General features: G+C 41.3%; 2 protein-coding genes across 2 annotated transcripts; one reads left to right on the forward strand and one right to left on the reverse strand.

Annotated features, from left to right (window-relative positions):
• Positions 1-2,114, reverse strand: LOC137163389 (histone H2A-like). The gene is made up of 2 exons (XM_067563564.1): positions 1,959-2,114; positions 1-614 (listed from the first exon to the last, which is right to left on the reverse strand). The coding sequence occupies exon 2, from the start codon at positions 607-609 to the stop codon at positions 172-174; it is 438 nt and encodes a 145-aa protein (XP_067419665.1). The 5' UTR covers positions 610-614; positions 1,959-2,114; the 3' UTR covers positions 1-171.
• An 8,293-nt stretch (positions 2,115-10,407) lies between these two features.
• Positions 10,408-10,836, forward strand: LOC137163376 (histone H2A-like). Its single transcript, XM_067563545.1, has one exon. The coding sequence runs from the start codon at positions 10,408-10,410 to the stop codon at positions 10,834-10,836; it is 429 nt and encodes a 142-aa protein (XP_067419646.1).
• The last annotated feature ends 5,156 nt before the right edge of the window (positions 10,837-15,992 follow it).

Raw genomic sequence — 15,992 nt, forward strand, 5'->3', positions numbered from 1 at the left:
TGAATTCTAGAAAGTTTATTACAAGCATTTAAAAACCACATACACACACACTCTCACGCTCACTGAAACAGTCACCCAGAGTAATATTTAGCAAAGTTTACATATATAGAACATTGATAAATAAGAGTCAATGGTCACCAAGAAGGCCAGACAAGGAAAGATAGGAGTAAGTCAAGGACTACTGAATTCTTCTTGGGAAGTAGCAGCATCCCCTCTTGGTAGAGGATCTTTAAGAGTTTTCTTGGGAAGAAGCTGGGAAAGGATGTTGGGCATAACCCCTCCTTCTGCAATGGTCACATCTGTGAACAGCTTGTTCAGCTCTTCATCGTTCCTCACTGCCAGCTGGATGTGGCGTGGCCCAATCCTGCTTTTCTTGTTTTCACGGGCAGCATTTCCTGAAAGTTCCAGTATCTCAGCCGTCAGATATTCCAGCACAGCCGCCAGGTAAACTGGAGCTCCAGCACCTATTCTTTCAGCATAGTTCCCTCTTCTCAGAAGGCGGTGGACACGACCCACTGGGAATTGCAGACCAGCCCTTACGGACTTGTTTTTTCTTGATAGAAGTGCAGATTTTGCAGCCACCGCATTTTTCTTTCCACGTCCAGACATTCTATCTTCAAGCCAGAAAATAGAACTATGTTAATCAGGACATTGTGGCAGTATCCAAATGCTTGAGCTACAGCTAAATAATAAGAGCCAAAATGGTAGCAAGATCAAATACACTCTTTCACTCCCATACCTAGATTGGTTCGCTTTTATTATGAATTAAAAAAAAAAAAAAAAAAAAAAAAGCCAACTCCCTAATAATTTCTTAGGCTTGAAATACAACTTGCTATATCAGTAATTCTCTCTTTAAGCCAACTATCTCATAAAACAAAATTTTGTTTAAATTTGGTGAATAATTTTCTCCAAGGCCCACCTTACAATGGGTTAGCAATAAGGCTAGTCAAGAATAGTCCTCCCAGAAACCACTTTCTGATAACTCTTGACAAGGGAACCAAAACTGAATACCCATGTGTCACCATCCACTCAGTTCACATGACAACTCTGGAAAAAGCCATTAACTATTTTCCAATGCTTAGCAGGTCTTTGAAACTGAGTGATAGTTGGTTCTCCTATGCAGACACAGCATCTTAAAACTTATTCTCTGCTTCAGAACAACCAAGCCTATTTCCAAGGCATAAAGGTGATCCTGGTCAAGACACACACATAGGGTCTTATCAGCCACAAGAATTCTTGTAATAAACTTCTTAAGCAACATTCTTAAAATGCTCCCAGAAGCTTTTCATAGACCAGCGGGTGTTTCCAGAGGGATTCTTCTGCTAAAGATAGATATCACCAGGCTCCACTAAAGCAGTTTCATTTTTTTAAATGAAGCTAAACAAAGACCTTCAAGAACTCAAGTCTACATATAGTAAAAACAAGGATTCATAAGACTATTTTATGTTGTGGAATACACGTGGAATCAGATTTTTCTTTTTCTCTCAAACCAGAAGCATCAGTAGGTATTACATCTATTTAGAAGGTGAAAACTGAAGAGTAACTAGCTTTCACCACAGTTATTTATGCAACCACCTCAGAACTCTAGTATATCAACTTAATCAGAGCCATTTAAAGCTGTTCTTTTCAGATTGTACTCTCCCTTTCACCAATACTACAAACAAACTGCTCTTAAATCCAAGATTCACATTTATGTGCAGAGATCTTAGGGAGATTACAAAAAAAGCTCTGTCTATTAGGCTAGGCAGAAACACTGAGGCACATTAAACATCCCTATATAGTCACATAGAGTCAAGAAAAATCTTAATGCTTAATTTACATAAGTAAAAGATCTAAATTCTACCTCTCCATCTACTAATACCCAGAGTGTTTTTTTAAAGCACTGCTTTCTCTGAAATACAACACTTTTACTTTTAAGTATATGTCTTAACTAAAAATCAAGACAAACTTCTCATTACCTTCAATGAGCCTTGCTTTGGTCTATCCCCCACTTGTTACTACCTATATCCAACAAATGCTTCTTTCAGGAGAAGCAAACTGCCTTCTTTTTAACCCCTCAGCAGTAGCCATTTTATTAGCAGCTTTTACCCTAGATCAACTGACAACCTGGATTATTGATGAGTCAGTCGATCTCCCCACTAGTAAACTTTATTATGGGGAAAAGAAAGAAATCTATTACAAACACCTGAGAGGTAGAGGAGGTTTCTCTAATGGTGAGAAGGAAGGATTGGGATCAGCTCTGTTAGGATCGATTTCTGATTATGCTGCTTGACTCATTGTGACCTAGATTCTAGCACGAGTTATTTAGGCCTAGAACCACAAAGGTATTTAGGTGCCTAAACACAAGATTTAGGCACTCAAGTGCCAGTTTTTAGTACCACTATAGTCTATCAAAACCTTGCTCAGCTGTTGCCTAATCTTGTAGCTGCATAAACTCTCTCAGTGCCTACATTTTGTTGTAAAAGTTACCTAGGCAACTAAATTTCTGCCTCTGGGCATGCACACTGCTGCTTCACCCTAAGAGCCTGCGTACTTCTTTCATACTTAAGCTGCAGTGCAATCTATAAACCAGGGGACTGCCTATTTTACCCACAGGGCCCAATCTGGTAGGCATGCACAGAGCTCTGCTCAAAATCCAGCTGCACCAGGAGATAGTGGTGATTCTACTCGGTTAGGATAGTCATCCAGGATGTGGGATACCTGGATTTAGTACCCACCTCTGCCTCATGACAAGAAAGGATTTGGACAGGGGGCTTCCACCTTTCAGGTGCACTCACACCCTAACCAGTGAATTATGGGACACTCTGATGTGGACCTCCCTCAGTCTTTCCAGTTGAAGCTGTTCCACTGTGTATAAATAACTAAAGAGTCATTGAGCCAGAGAGAGCATGCTAGTGTAGGAGAATGTCTCTGTAGCCTGATGGTTAGGACACTCATCTTGGAGGTGGGAGACCCACTATCTGGTCTTCCTTCTCCAGTAACTCTTTTTGTGTCTACAGTGCAAGAGCTTCAGTAGGAGGAGTAGGAGGGAGCACTACGTCTGCATATCTCATAGGCTAGTGGTTGGAGCACACTACCGATTGATGGGAGACCACCTCTCCATTCAAGTCCTTTCTCCTCCTCAGGCTGCTGGAGGAGTTGAATGTAGGTTCCCCACATCCTGAGTGAGTGCTCTAACTGCTGAGCTAGAAGTTACGAGGGAAGCAGGCACCACCACTTCCTCCTTCGGCATTTCTTGCAAGAAACAGCTCAGGGCCCTAAACTGTTCCTTGCTGGGAATTGCAAGCAGACATCATTGGTGCCTCCCTACAGCACAAATTTAGGTGTCTAACTCCACGAAAAGGGCAGGAGTCAGGACACACACTTCTTGTTAGCATCTCCTATTCGCTGTCTTAGGCAGCTCCCCACCTTGCAGGCTGGCTTGGGTGGATTCCATTCTTTGGCACCTATCTCTCCCCATTCATTTCATAGGGAGTCTAGGTGTCTAACTCAGGCTTGGTGAATTCTAGTGACTTTCTAGGTTTCCAATAGTTAGGCGATGTGGATCCACACCTTAACCATTCTGATCCAAGTACCCCATCCATATATTGGGTGTAAAAATGCTTGCCCACTTCACACGGGGTGCTGGGAGGTTTAATTAACTAATGCTTATAAAGCACTTGAGCTTATCAGGAGGATGGTACCACACAAGTACCAAGTATTATAATTAGATTTTGAAAATATCTACCAATCTGTATGTGTTGGCTTCAAAAAGGAAAAGAAATTAATCAAATTCTTATCAATAAACCCAGACCTTGGTTAGTGTTTCCACTACATGTGAGTGAATACCTTAAAAATCATTTTTGAGTATTCATTCTAATTAACAAAAATGTATTTGCTTCGTTTATGTACCTCCACTTTTTGCATGTGCTTTACAGTGTTCAAAAAGGGTTTCTGCGCCATCTAAATATGAAATCCACATAGGATAAGTATTAAATTTTAAAAAATTAGCTTAAGTTTGGTTAAGGTATGTGTTGTAAAAAAAGGCCCTGACTAGCAAGTAGAAGGAAGGCCTTGAAAATAGTGAGTTATAAGGCCAAAAGGAATGAAGTAGGGAGAATGTCTGGTTCAACGAATAACTAATGAGATAAGGGGAAGTTTCTCTATGTTTGATTTGAGACCCTCTGTAGTTATCCCTGTTGGTCAGAGGCCTATTTTTTAGACTCTATCTTAAAATGAGCCAACATGGTCCTTTCTCTAGCTCACATGCCAGTGTTAAAATCTGTGTGAACCAGGTGCAATGGGAAATCTGTTGGACAGCAAGAAGCAGGGGAGGGAAGATAGGAGGTTGTAAATCTCATCTAGATTAAGGGTGGCAATAAGGGTGAACTGTCTCAGCCTGATGTTTTCCTGAAGTCAGTAATTGCCAATGACACCACTTGTTTGCTAACGGGTATAAAAAAAAATCACTTCTGCAAGGGTTCTTTGCTAATACTGCCTGACCACATTAGAACCAACCAATATGGGTCTAAGGACCCCCATGGGTTTAGCTGATTTGTAAGGATCATGATCAAATGCTTATAAATGTTCTGTTATGGTTTGGATGTTGTAAATTGCTTATTATTTAGGCTTTTTTAGACATGTTTAGAGCAACAGCATAACATACCATTTGGCCTTTTGGATTTAATAAAGGGATTTATGATTACATTGGTTTTGGGTAATTTCCCATATTAATAACTTAAAATATTATTAATGCCAACAATTCACTTATCTGAATTGTCATTACAGCTAGGGCAGATGAATCCGACATTAAAACTACAGGTCACCCTGCCTACTGGGGCTCTCTGGCCCAGATCCACAAAGGGCTTGGGTGTTGGAAATGCTCCGCATGGCAATGCCTCATTTTTAAGGCACTTTGAACATCCCTGGGATCCCCAAAGTCTGAATTAGGTCCCTACGCTCTGTATACAATGCCTAGGAATGGGGTTCATAAAAGCCAGCGCACTAGGAAGGGAGCAGCTTATGTTAGCCACAGGGAGATGTTGCTGACAAGGGTGCAGCCTAAGCCACACCCCTCTCCCAAAGTCTGGCACTTAAATTGAGGTTGGAGGAAGGTGCTGGTGTTGGCTTAGGGCAGGGATAGGGTTTTGGTTTTTTCTTTTTTTTGTTTTTTTTTTCTTTTTTTTTGTCAAGACGCAGATTTCTTAGTCCAGGGATGGTCAAGGTCTGGAGTCCATAGAAACATTTTTCACATCGCAAGCACTGCTATTCAACTAACACGTACAATGCTGTGTCATATACCCAGAGCCTATTGCAGGGGTAGTCAACAAGCGGACTGTGGGTCACATCCAGACCTTTAGAGGCTTTTGACCAAACCACGAAACCCGAGGGGCTATGGGCAGTTAATGTAGGGTTGGGGCCTATGCAGGTAGAGGAGTGACTGGCCGTGCGCTGGCAGGCTTGGAGGAGCTGATGCCTGGGGCTGACATGTAACTCAGAGTGGCAGGTACCCCTCCATCTCTGTTCTCCCTAAAGAGAGCTCCACCAGGCATGCCAGGCCACACCAGGGCTCGGGGCTTCAGCCCAGCAAAGCGTGCCAGGGCTCAGAGCTTCAGCTGAAGCCCCAAATCCTGGTGTGCCTGAAGCCTCCCGCATTGCAGTGAAAAGCTTCTGGTGGCCTGGATTTTGACTATGGGCCACTTATTGACTAGCCATGGCTTATGGTCTATGAGAATGAGTTAGGTGCCTGCTTCACACCACCAAAAAAAGGACAGGGGTGGTGTGGACAAGGCAGACCACTTCCCTTAAAACCTTTAGCTCCATGATTAGGGTACTCACATAGGATGCAGGAGATCCTAGTTCAATTCCTCCTCTCAGCCTGACAAGGCAGGATTGGAAGAGGGAATCTCCTACGCCTCTGGTGTGTGCCCTAACCCCTGGACTATAACGTCTTTCTTATGTTGTCTTTGCCCCAATGAATAATGAAAGTGGAATGGTTTCAATACAAGAGATCGAGGAAATATCCCTAGCCACCACCCCTACATCAGAATGTCCCATACTCCCGTAGTGAAGGCACTTATCTGAGAGATGATAGATCCCTATTCATATCTGTTCTCCTTGTCAGGCAGAGGAGGGAATTGAACCAGGGGGCTTCCACAGCCCAAGTGAGTACCCTAACCACTGGGCTAAAGGTTAAAAGGGAGGCCTCTTCCCACAGTCATTTTCTTGAAGTTAAGAGGCCTCTAATCACACCTACAGATTGAGCCCTGCAGGCAAGATGTTCCTCTGCTCATCTTTCCCACGTTTTAGGACTGTGCTGGGATTTAGGTGGGAGACAGGCACCCAGGTACCTACCAGCATGCATCCCCATAGACAACATGTTTGGCATCGAGGGAGCTTTTACAGCAAAAATGTCGGTGCTGACTGAGTTTAGGCACCTACAGGGCTCAGCAGAAGCCAACCAGAGGTTTTGTGGATCACAGTGGTGCGTAAAACTGTGACTTAGGCCGCTACATCTAGGCTTTAGGCACCTAAGTTCTTTTGTGGCTCTGGCTATCAGTGACTCCCCTCCACTCCCCATAGCACAAATCGGAACTAGCACCGAAGGCCTGAGTCCTGCAAACACGTGTTGGAATTTTTACTAAGATTTGAAATTATTGATCTGGGAAACCACCAAACACTAATTTAACCCTAAATTCCTTTATGAAATTCAAAGGCCAAATGGTAATTTATGAATTACTCTAAACCTGCCAAAAAAAAAAGCCTAAATAATAAGCAATTTTCTACACCCCATACAGTAACCAGGGCCGGATTTCCACCTTACACACCCCTAGGCACAGAATCTTCATCATCCTCCTGACTACAGCTGACCTTCATATTTTCCATGCAGCAGAGGGGAGGGAGGGGCTAGCCGGGTCTGCAGGGAGAAAGAGGGGCTGGGGTGACTAACTAAGCCAGTTCTGGGCAGGGAGAATGTGCTTACCCCTGGGCTCTGGCTTCTGGCCTGGCCAGGGCACAGGGCCTGAAAAGAGGAGGAGGAGCAGGGGGCAGGGCCAGAGTTCCCACACTCATGCAGGGCCCCCAAATTGGCATGGGTCCCGTTGGCCCGTGCAGTAATCCGCCACTGTTTAGGTGCCCTGAGAACGCTGGTGCCCCTAGGCACGTGCCTACTGTGCCTAACTGGAAATCCAGCTGACGGTAACAGAACATTTACAAGCATTTGATCATGATACTTACGAACAGGCTAAACACAGGGATGCTTAGATCCATATTAGTCTGCGCTAATGTGGTCAGGCAGGTATTAGCAATGAACCCTTTAGGAATTGACTTTTTATACACTTTAACAAACAAGTGATGTCATCACCAATTACTGATTTCAGCTAAAAACCAGTCTGAGATAGTTCACCCTTATTTCCAGTCTTAATCCAGATAAGATTTACAACCTCCTGTCTTTCCAAAGCCTTTCCTCCCCTCTGTCTTGCTGGCTAACAGTTTTCCTGTTGCACTGGGGTTCAAACAGGCTTTAAATCTGGAGTGTGAGATGGGGAAGGGCCATGTTGGCTCATTTTAAGACAGACTCTCTTGATTTGATTTAAAACTATCTGCAGTCACCCCTATCAGTCAAAGGCCTTCTTTTTAGAATCTTTCCCTTATCTCATTAGCTATTCTTTGCACCAGACATGCTCCTTACTTTATTCCTTCTGGCTTTATAACTTATTATTTTCAAGGCCTTCTTTCTATTTGCTAGTCAGGGCCTTTCTTTACAACACATATGTATTTCCTTAAGCAAATTTAGCTAACTTTAATTCTTTGATTTTATACTTATCCTACAACACATATGTAATGTTACATTACAAAATTTGTAATGTTACACAGATGAGCCCCAATCCTGCAAACATTTGTCATGTGCTTAACTTTACTACTGCGAATAGCCCCTTTGAAATCAAAGCAACTACTCATAATAGTAAAGTTACACACATGCACAAATTTTTGCAAGGTCGAGGCCTAAATCAGTAGGCTTGAAAAGGTCATGGTGATTATTTAAACAAAAAAACAAACATAGAAATGCTGTAAATGAAGACTGTATTGTAAGGTTTTCAATGAAAAATCAATAACTAAAAATTGTTGGTATTTTCCAAATCAGCCATCTGAATCTCTGAAGTGTTCCTCTCCCTTTCCGCCCCATAGTCTTGTTATATCTTTTGGAGATGATTAATGGCAGATGGTGTCATTTCCTCTGGATTAATTGTTCTGAAAAAACTGTTAATGAGCTGGCCATTGCTTAAAAACAGGAGGATAGGTGTAGTCTAGAGGACCAGAAGTGTTAAATGCATGTTATAATTTTCTGAGAGGAGGAAAAAGGTAAATTGTTACTGGTTTATAGTATTTTACATGTAATCTATTGGTGTCTTAGTATGTGATGCTTTTAATGTGAAGGACTTTATCCTTCTAAGAGTAGACCTTTATTCTCTACTATTGCAGTTATGTGACTAAAATATCACAAAGAAACACTAAAGCTTTTTTAATTGGGTGTAAGTACAGACCCACATGTCACTAAATGTAAGGTGAGGTGTTATAGAGAAGTAATAAATCACATAAAAATAGAACTGAAAGGAGTCTTTCCTTTACAACTTTAATATACCAAGGGTAACTTCCTTCATTTAAAAAAAAATCTTAAGGGAATTTATATTATATGCTCTCACACACTGTTTTCTTTCAGAGGACCTGTTAGAGATAATAGTGGCAAATAAGGAGGTCTTGAATGTAGGGACAACTAAAGAGAAAAGATGCTAGAACCACATGGGAATAACCAGCTGAGTTCTCAGACTAGCTCTATTAAGAAGCTTATGTTTGACCTGCTCTAACCTGTTACTGCTAAATAAAAAAGGCAGGAAATGCTTTGGGAAGTGATGCCTCTCTGACACCCTGGACCTGTGTAATTGTGACTGTATGTCATTTATAGAAATGATGTTAGTGACCTATCAGAGTGGTTGAATTCTCTAGGTTGATGAAATAATCCCTATACTGAAGTCAGTATAACTAAATAACTATTAACCTACTTTTAGTACTTGGATATAGGGCTGGTTGGAAAACAACTGTTTTGTGAAAAACTTTGAGGTTTTAGAATTCATTTCCAAATGAAACCTTTCAAAACTTTTTGTCAGCCAAAAATAATAGCCTCCCCCACACACACCAGAATAGCCAATAAATCAATAGTTAGGGTTCTCACCTGAGATGTGGAACTTTGGGTTTAAGTCCCTATTCTGCTTGATTCAGAGCAGATGTTTGAACCTAGGTCTCCTACACCTCAGATGAATGCTGTAAATAGTGGGCTGTTGTGGGGTTTTTTGCTTTCTCTTTCTGGTTTTGACCAGAAAGATGTTATCCTGGATTTGAGAAACCTTCCCAATAAAAATTTAATTGAAACTAATATGTTTCCACCAAAAGTTTTGGTTCTGACAGTTTTTTGGGGGGTTTTTTCCTCAAAAAAATTCCAATCAGCTGTACTTCTATACCACCTAGTCCTACAGAACTTCAGTTTAGGACTGGATAATGGAGACCTCACTAATTTACCACTCCCCTGATCTCCAGGCAGAGAGCAGAGCCTTCCTACCAGGGTAGTGAGCAACTGAAGCTAATCAGCTCCTGAAGAAATCTAGAATTTATATACTCAGAATTTCTTTTCCATGGGAATTCCTGACCTCTTGACACTTGGTTTTTGTTCCAGTTTGGAACAAAACAACACTTCCGAATTTCCTGTAAAACAAAAATTTAAAAAAAAAAAAAAAAATTGGGGTCAACTGAAATGTTCAATTTCAATAAAATCAAAACTCTTGTTCTGAGTATGACTTAGACTAGATTAGAATATAAAATACAAAATTTTTACCAAGTTGGTTTGAAATGAAAAATTGAAATGATTTTTTTTTAAAAAAAAACCCAACACTTTTTGTCAAACATTCCCATGGAAAGTATAGTTGGAAAAACATTCCATTGGAAAAGTATTTAACCACCTCTACTCCTGAACTCCCTAGGTTTTCAACTCACCTGGAGAGAACAAGCCGCATAAATACAAGCCCAAGTGCCACTGAGTTAGTACAACAGTATAATTGCTCTTGTCCACTACCATTGATGTCTTGGCCCCAAACCATTCACTCCCCACATGCTGCCCAAGAAGATCATTGTGGTTCATAAAGGAAGTGCTCAAGCAGAAAACTAGAAAGCCAGTGGCACAAAACCAATTCTCTGACAGACTGCTTTGGTTATATATAGCACTAGACAAATACTAATCTATAAGTGAAGAAAAATTGCAAGCCTACTGACTAGGATTTTCACTAGTGTTTTCTACTACTTTTATTAAAAATATAAATCTTATTGGCATGATGCTTTGAGTGATGAGATTTCACTCCACCCTGCTTTAGTGAAGTAAAAATGTCATCCACTGGCAAAAAGACCAACAAAAAAGCTGTGCTTACAAAGAAAACTAAGTCATCAAGGGCTGGTCTGCAATTCCCAGTGGGACGTGTCCACCGGCTTCTTAAAAAAGGGAACTATGCTAATAGAATAGGTACTGGAGCTTCAATCTACCTGGCGGCTGTGCTGGAATATCTGACTGCTGAGATACTGGAATTGTCAGGAAATGCTGCCCAGGAAAACAAGAAAGTCAGGATTGGGCCACGGCACATCCAGCTGGCCGTGAGGAATGATGAAGAGCTGAACAGGCTATTTGCAGATGTGACCATTGCAGAAGGAGGAGTTTTGCCAAACATTCTTGCCCAGCTTGTTCCCCAGAGAACTCCTAAATATCCTTCAACAGAAAAGAAAGCTGTTCCTTCCCAGGAAGAATCCAGTAGTGACTGATCCACAGAAAATGTATGCTTTCTCCTCATCTCCAGTTTGCCATTAACATGGAGCTCTTGTTAATCAATGTGTGTTGTGTGAGCAAATTGCTGCTAAATATTCAGACTGATTACTTTAATGTGTGTGTTTTTAAACTCTTGAAATAAACTTAAAATTCAGCACTTAATTCCAATCTACTATCTTATTCTGTTCTCCTGTCCACTAATTCAATAACATTTTCCCAAGAAAGTGTTTAAGCATACAGCTCTTAAACAATGTGAACTTAATGCTACTGAGGCAATTATACTAGGAGTAGGGCTAACCTGACTGCCATCAGTATCTGTCTTGCATTTCAGGGTATGCTCAGCTCTCCTTAGCAGGAGAGTTCTTTGTAGAATAAGGTGTGCAAACAAAAACCTATTATTGGGAGTGCAAACCAGTGGGTTGAATAGGCTGGTTACTGTGTATAACCTCTGCTCCCATTAAGTATCTAATCTAGGAAGTTGGTTGTCAGGTAGTTCTTACTAATTTTGAGGGGGGTGTCTTGGTGGATGGAGGCTCATCTATATTTTGCCATATTTCTCTGCCCATATTACATATAAAGATCCTATCAAAAAGGCTGCGGGCAGTGCTACTGGCCTACAATGTTACTTTGCTGCTTTTGACAGTGGGCATTACCTGTTCCAAGGAAGGATAGTCCTGGCACTTCCAAACTAGGAACTGAAAACTCAAAGAAATGGGGGGCCTGATTTTGCCTGCCTTAATACTCCACTGATTTCAGTAGGGTTTACACCTGATTTACGTCTGAATCAAAGGCCAGGGGCCCCCTATTGTAGCAAAATAAAAATAGGGTTGGTGGGAATCAAATATAAAAAGGGATGTTGAAAACAGCCTCCCTGGTATCTTCTAGAATGGTCCCTGTGTCAGGAATGATACCAACCACTCTGCTTTGATATTACTGAAGTTGCTTTCCATGTAACTTAAGCCTCATCTAAGCATCAAGTTGCACAAGGTTAACTACGTGATTTTAAAATAATAATCTGTTCCCCTGTGTGGACACACTGTTTATCAGATCAAAAGTGGCCTAAGTGTGTACATCCAGATTTGCACATATTTTAGTTGGTGCTACTTGCTTGTAGACACAGCTAAGTAAATCCAGACAACCTCTGCTTTTCCCAGGTGAGCATTTTATTTCCATCTGGACTAGTGTGTGGAACAACCCCCACCCATGACTATTCCACCTTCTCACAGCATGTGGTTGGATATCCACAGGCATTGGGTGTAAATCTTCGGCTATGCTGGCCTGGCTGGGAATCCCCTGCTGGAAGTCTTGAAGATATATTGCTGAATTTGGGAATAAGCGGTCATTCCACAGAACAAATGAGGGGGAAGATGGAAACCATGGTAAAAGCTCAGGTTTTGTTTTTCCTCTGTTATTGATCACTTTCCCAGCTTGCAATCCATTTAGTTTGTGACTGCACCACCTGGCCAAGGACCTCTGCCTCCATCCAATTAGTGTTGACCCATCTCCAGCTTGGAATGGGGGGGGAGTGGGAAGGAGCAGGTAGGCCACAGGACCCCTTCTCATCTCCCCCAGCAACTTTTTCATGCTCTATGTACCAGGCTTCCTGACACCCTATTGCATTAGACTGCCTCCAGCTAGATTACCCACTTTGCCTCTTCAATAAATAGCACTTCACTGCTCCTGAAATGAGAGCCAACAAAAGACTCCATCTGTGCCCAACATCACTGAAGGCATAGCCAGCACAGGGCTGGGCACAATTTTGCATGGGCCAAGGTAAACCATGACCTTTTGGCTCTATGCAACTGAGGAGTGGAGGAAGCTGGTAGCTGTACAACTCATCATTGGGTGGATGGTTTAGATCCAAATGTAAAGTCAGCTTTCTGAAAAGTTCTCCACTCTGATGTCCCCCCGTAATCTGGATGGGTGCATGGCCCTCTCACTCCAATTCTTCACTCCTGGGCCCTGACCTACCCTGCTTTGCTGTGTGAAGCACCCACTCCTGGGTCAGCCCACGCCCAGCCTCCTGCAAATAGTCAGTCCCGGACCTAGTGAAGGAGTGCTTCTGGCTAGCCACTCATGGGATAGACACCCAGCAAACACCCCCAGTTCCAGATGCAACCCTGGGAACAGCCATCTTGCAGGGTCCAATGCAGTACACTGGACCATGCTAGCTCATTTACATTTGTCCATCAATTTATCAAAAAAAAAAAAGATGTGCACCAGCTCTGTCACTCTAAATGAGGTCTCTGCACACACTCAAGCCACATGCACTGTTTTAGATAAAACAAACAAGTTTATTGACTACAGCAAGATTTTAAGTGATTCTAAATCAGATTACTATCAATCAAGGGATTAATAATAAATCAAGGAGTTTGTCACAATCAACTAAAACGTAATCTGCATCCTAAACTAAGTTTAATATTTTAGTAGCTTTCATTCTATAATGTTAGTTTACCCACAGCTGGTTGCAATGCCTTTTGTAACCAGGCTTCCCTCCTCCTCCCTCCCATGGGCAGGTGCCAGTCAGTGATGTCGCTGGAGAGAGATTCCAGGGGAGAGCCCTGAGACAAAGATGCCTCAGCTTTTAACAAGTTTCCTCAGCAGCCCGGGGGGGGGGGGTGATCAGTCATGCCCGGCAATGGGCATACCTTCTTCCACTTGAGCCAAAGTGCTCACAGGTGCATAAGCCAGTCCATTGTTCCTGTATGCATGCATGCCTCTGCTGGGCATGGAAACACAGCTTTGTGTTTGTCTGCATCTATTTAAGCCATGTGAGAGACACATTTGGGGATATGACCTAGCAGAGTTTTATATCTGTACATATGTATGACATTGCAGGAACCATGCTACTGTAACAATAATGTTCAGTATGTCATGAGCATTCCAAAACCACCTTACATGACATACTTTGCATCAGACAATACACAGTTATACTGTAAGGGGGAAGATGAATGATATACAAATCACACCATAAGGGTGTACATGGGGTACAGCATGTCACACACACCCCTCCCCCCAAGAATGGCACCCATCAATCACTATAAAATCTCCGAAACCAACCATTTACCCTTCTCCTTGGAGGAAATTTTGATAAATAAAACCTTTATGGATAGGCTCTGATACTACTGCTTAATTGTGCATGTCATTTAGATACCAAAGTGATTGTTGCTTTCGGAATACCTTAAGAAAACACAGGGTTTCAGAAATGAGGAAAGGGGTCAGGGTGCTTGTCATCAGTTCTGGGGAAGAATCAAAAGTTTTATCCCTGCTGTAACTTAAAAAGGAGTCAGATGCATTTTCATATAAATAGAAAGAAAAGTACCATTTTCTGGAATACAAATTTGGCAGGAATTAATATTTAAAAGTTTTTGAAGTAAATGTTGCCAGATTCTTAAATATAAATGAACCAGCAGGTGCTGTTTATATTGAGCTCTAGCACATCAAAGGCAGTTGAATGGCTCTTCTCTGAACCCTATTATTTTTTAACATCCTTCCTGAATTGTGGGCACCAGACTGAACACATTATTTCAGCAGTGGTCACACCAGTGCCAAATCTATCGATAATATAATCTCTCTACTCCTACACAATATTCCCATTTATACAGCTAAGATCACATTAGCTCTTTTGGCCACAGTCACAGTGGGCACTCATGTTCAGCTGATTATCCACTATGATCCCCAAGTCTTTTTCAGAGTTGCTGCTTCCCACAATAGAGACCTTCATCCTATAAGCACAGCCTACTACATTCTTTGTTTCTAGAGGTATGTAACTTACATTTGGCTGTATTGAAATGTACATTTGCTTGTTCCCAGGACTTCACTTATTTACCATTGTCCCAATCTTTGTGCCATCTGCAAACTTTATCTGTAATGATTTTATGTTTTTTTGTTCCAAGTTACTGATACAAATGTTAAATATGGGAGGGCCAAGAACTGATCCCTAAAGGCCCCACTACGGACACAGCCATTCAACAGCTGCTTAACCAGATTTTAATCAATTTAATGTGTGCCATGTTGATTTTTGAATACTCTGGTTTATTAATCCAGATGTTCTATGCTAGTCAAATGCCTTACAGAAGTCTAGGTATTTTACATCAACAGTATTACTTTCTTAATCAAACTTCTAATCTCTTTAAAAAAAGAAACCACACACACAAAAAATTAGTTTGACAAGGCCTGTTTTCCATAAATTATGCAGATTAGCATTAATTATATTATCCTCTTTTAGCTCTTTTTTAATTGACTCTTGTATCAGCCGTTCCATTATTTTGCCCAGGCTTGACATCAAGCTGATACAGGCCTATAAATTCCTGGGTCACTTTTTAAATGCTGACACAACATTAGCTTTCCTCTAGAGACACCTGGCACTTCCCTGGTTATTCCAAGATGTATTGAAAATCAACATTCACAGTCCAAAGAACTCCTTAACTAGCTTTTTTAAAACTCCTGGATGCAAGTTACCCGGCCTGCTGATTTTAAAAATGTTTAACTTTAGTAGTTAGTGCTTTCACACTACCTTTGTTACTGCAGGAGTTGAAAATATTTAATCATAATATGATGTGAATACCTCTTGGGCTTTTTCCCTTAAACACAGGACAGAAATATTTAATACTTCTATCTTTCCTGCATTATTACTGACAATTCTACCATGTCCCTTATCAGTAATAGACCAGAACCACTGTTAGGGTTGTTTTTGTTCTTGACCTACTTAAACTCCTTTTTATTGTCTTTCACTATGCTGGTCATAGATTTCTCCTAATGTCTTTCCACCCTCCACCCCCTTATCAATTTTCTACACTTCCTACTTTACATTCATTCCTTTCACCCTCCACATGTATTTTTATATAAATCTTCTATAGCTGCTTTCACTTCCCCACCAAGCCAGGCTGGTTTTTAAATCAGTGTAGCCTTCATTCTCAAATGTGGGATGGTGGCTTTCTGGATAACTGTTAAAATGTTAAAACAATTACCTACTAGAAGTTTAAACAAAAATTGTGCAAAACGTCTCCCCTAATTCAGCTCATGAGTGTTTTCAATTTTGTGAAGCTGCTCCTTTTTAAAACCAAGTTAATTTACTGGTTTGGACTTTATTCTGTTTGCATGCAACAACTGTACTCAAGGTCTGATCACTTGCACCTAAACAAACACTAAT

Source organism: Emydura macquarii, unplaced genomic scaffold (assembly GCF_026122565.2).
Source record: "Emydura macquarii macquarii isolate MOO-44397 ecotype Brisbane River unplaced genomic scaffold, CSIRO-AGI_Emac_v2 contig_2531, whole genome shotgun sequence".
NCBI classification, from domain to species: domain Eukaryota; kingdom Metazoa; phylum Chordata; order Testudines; family Chelidae; genus Emydura; species Emydura macquarii.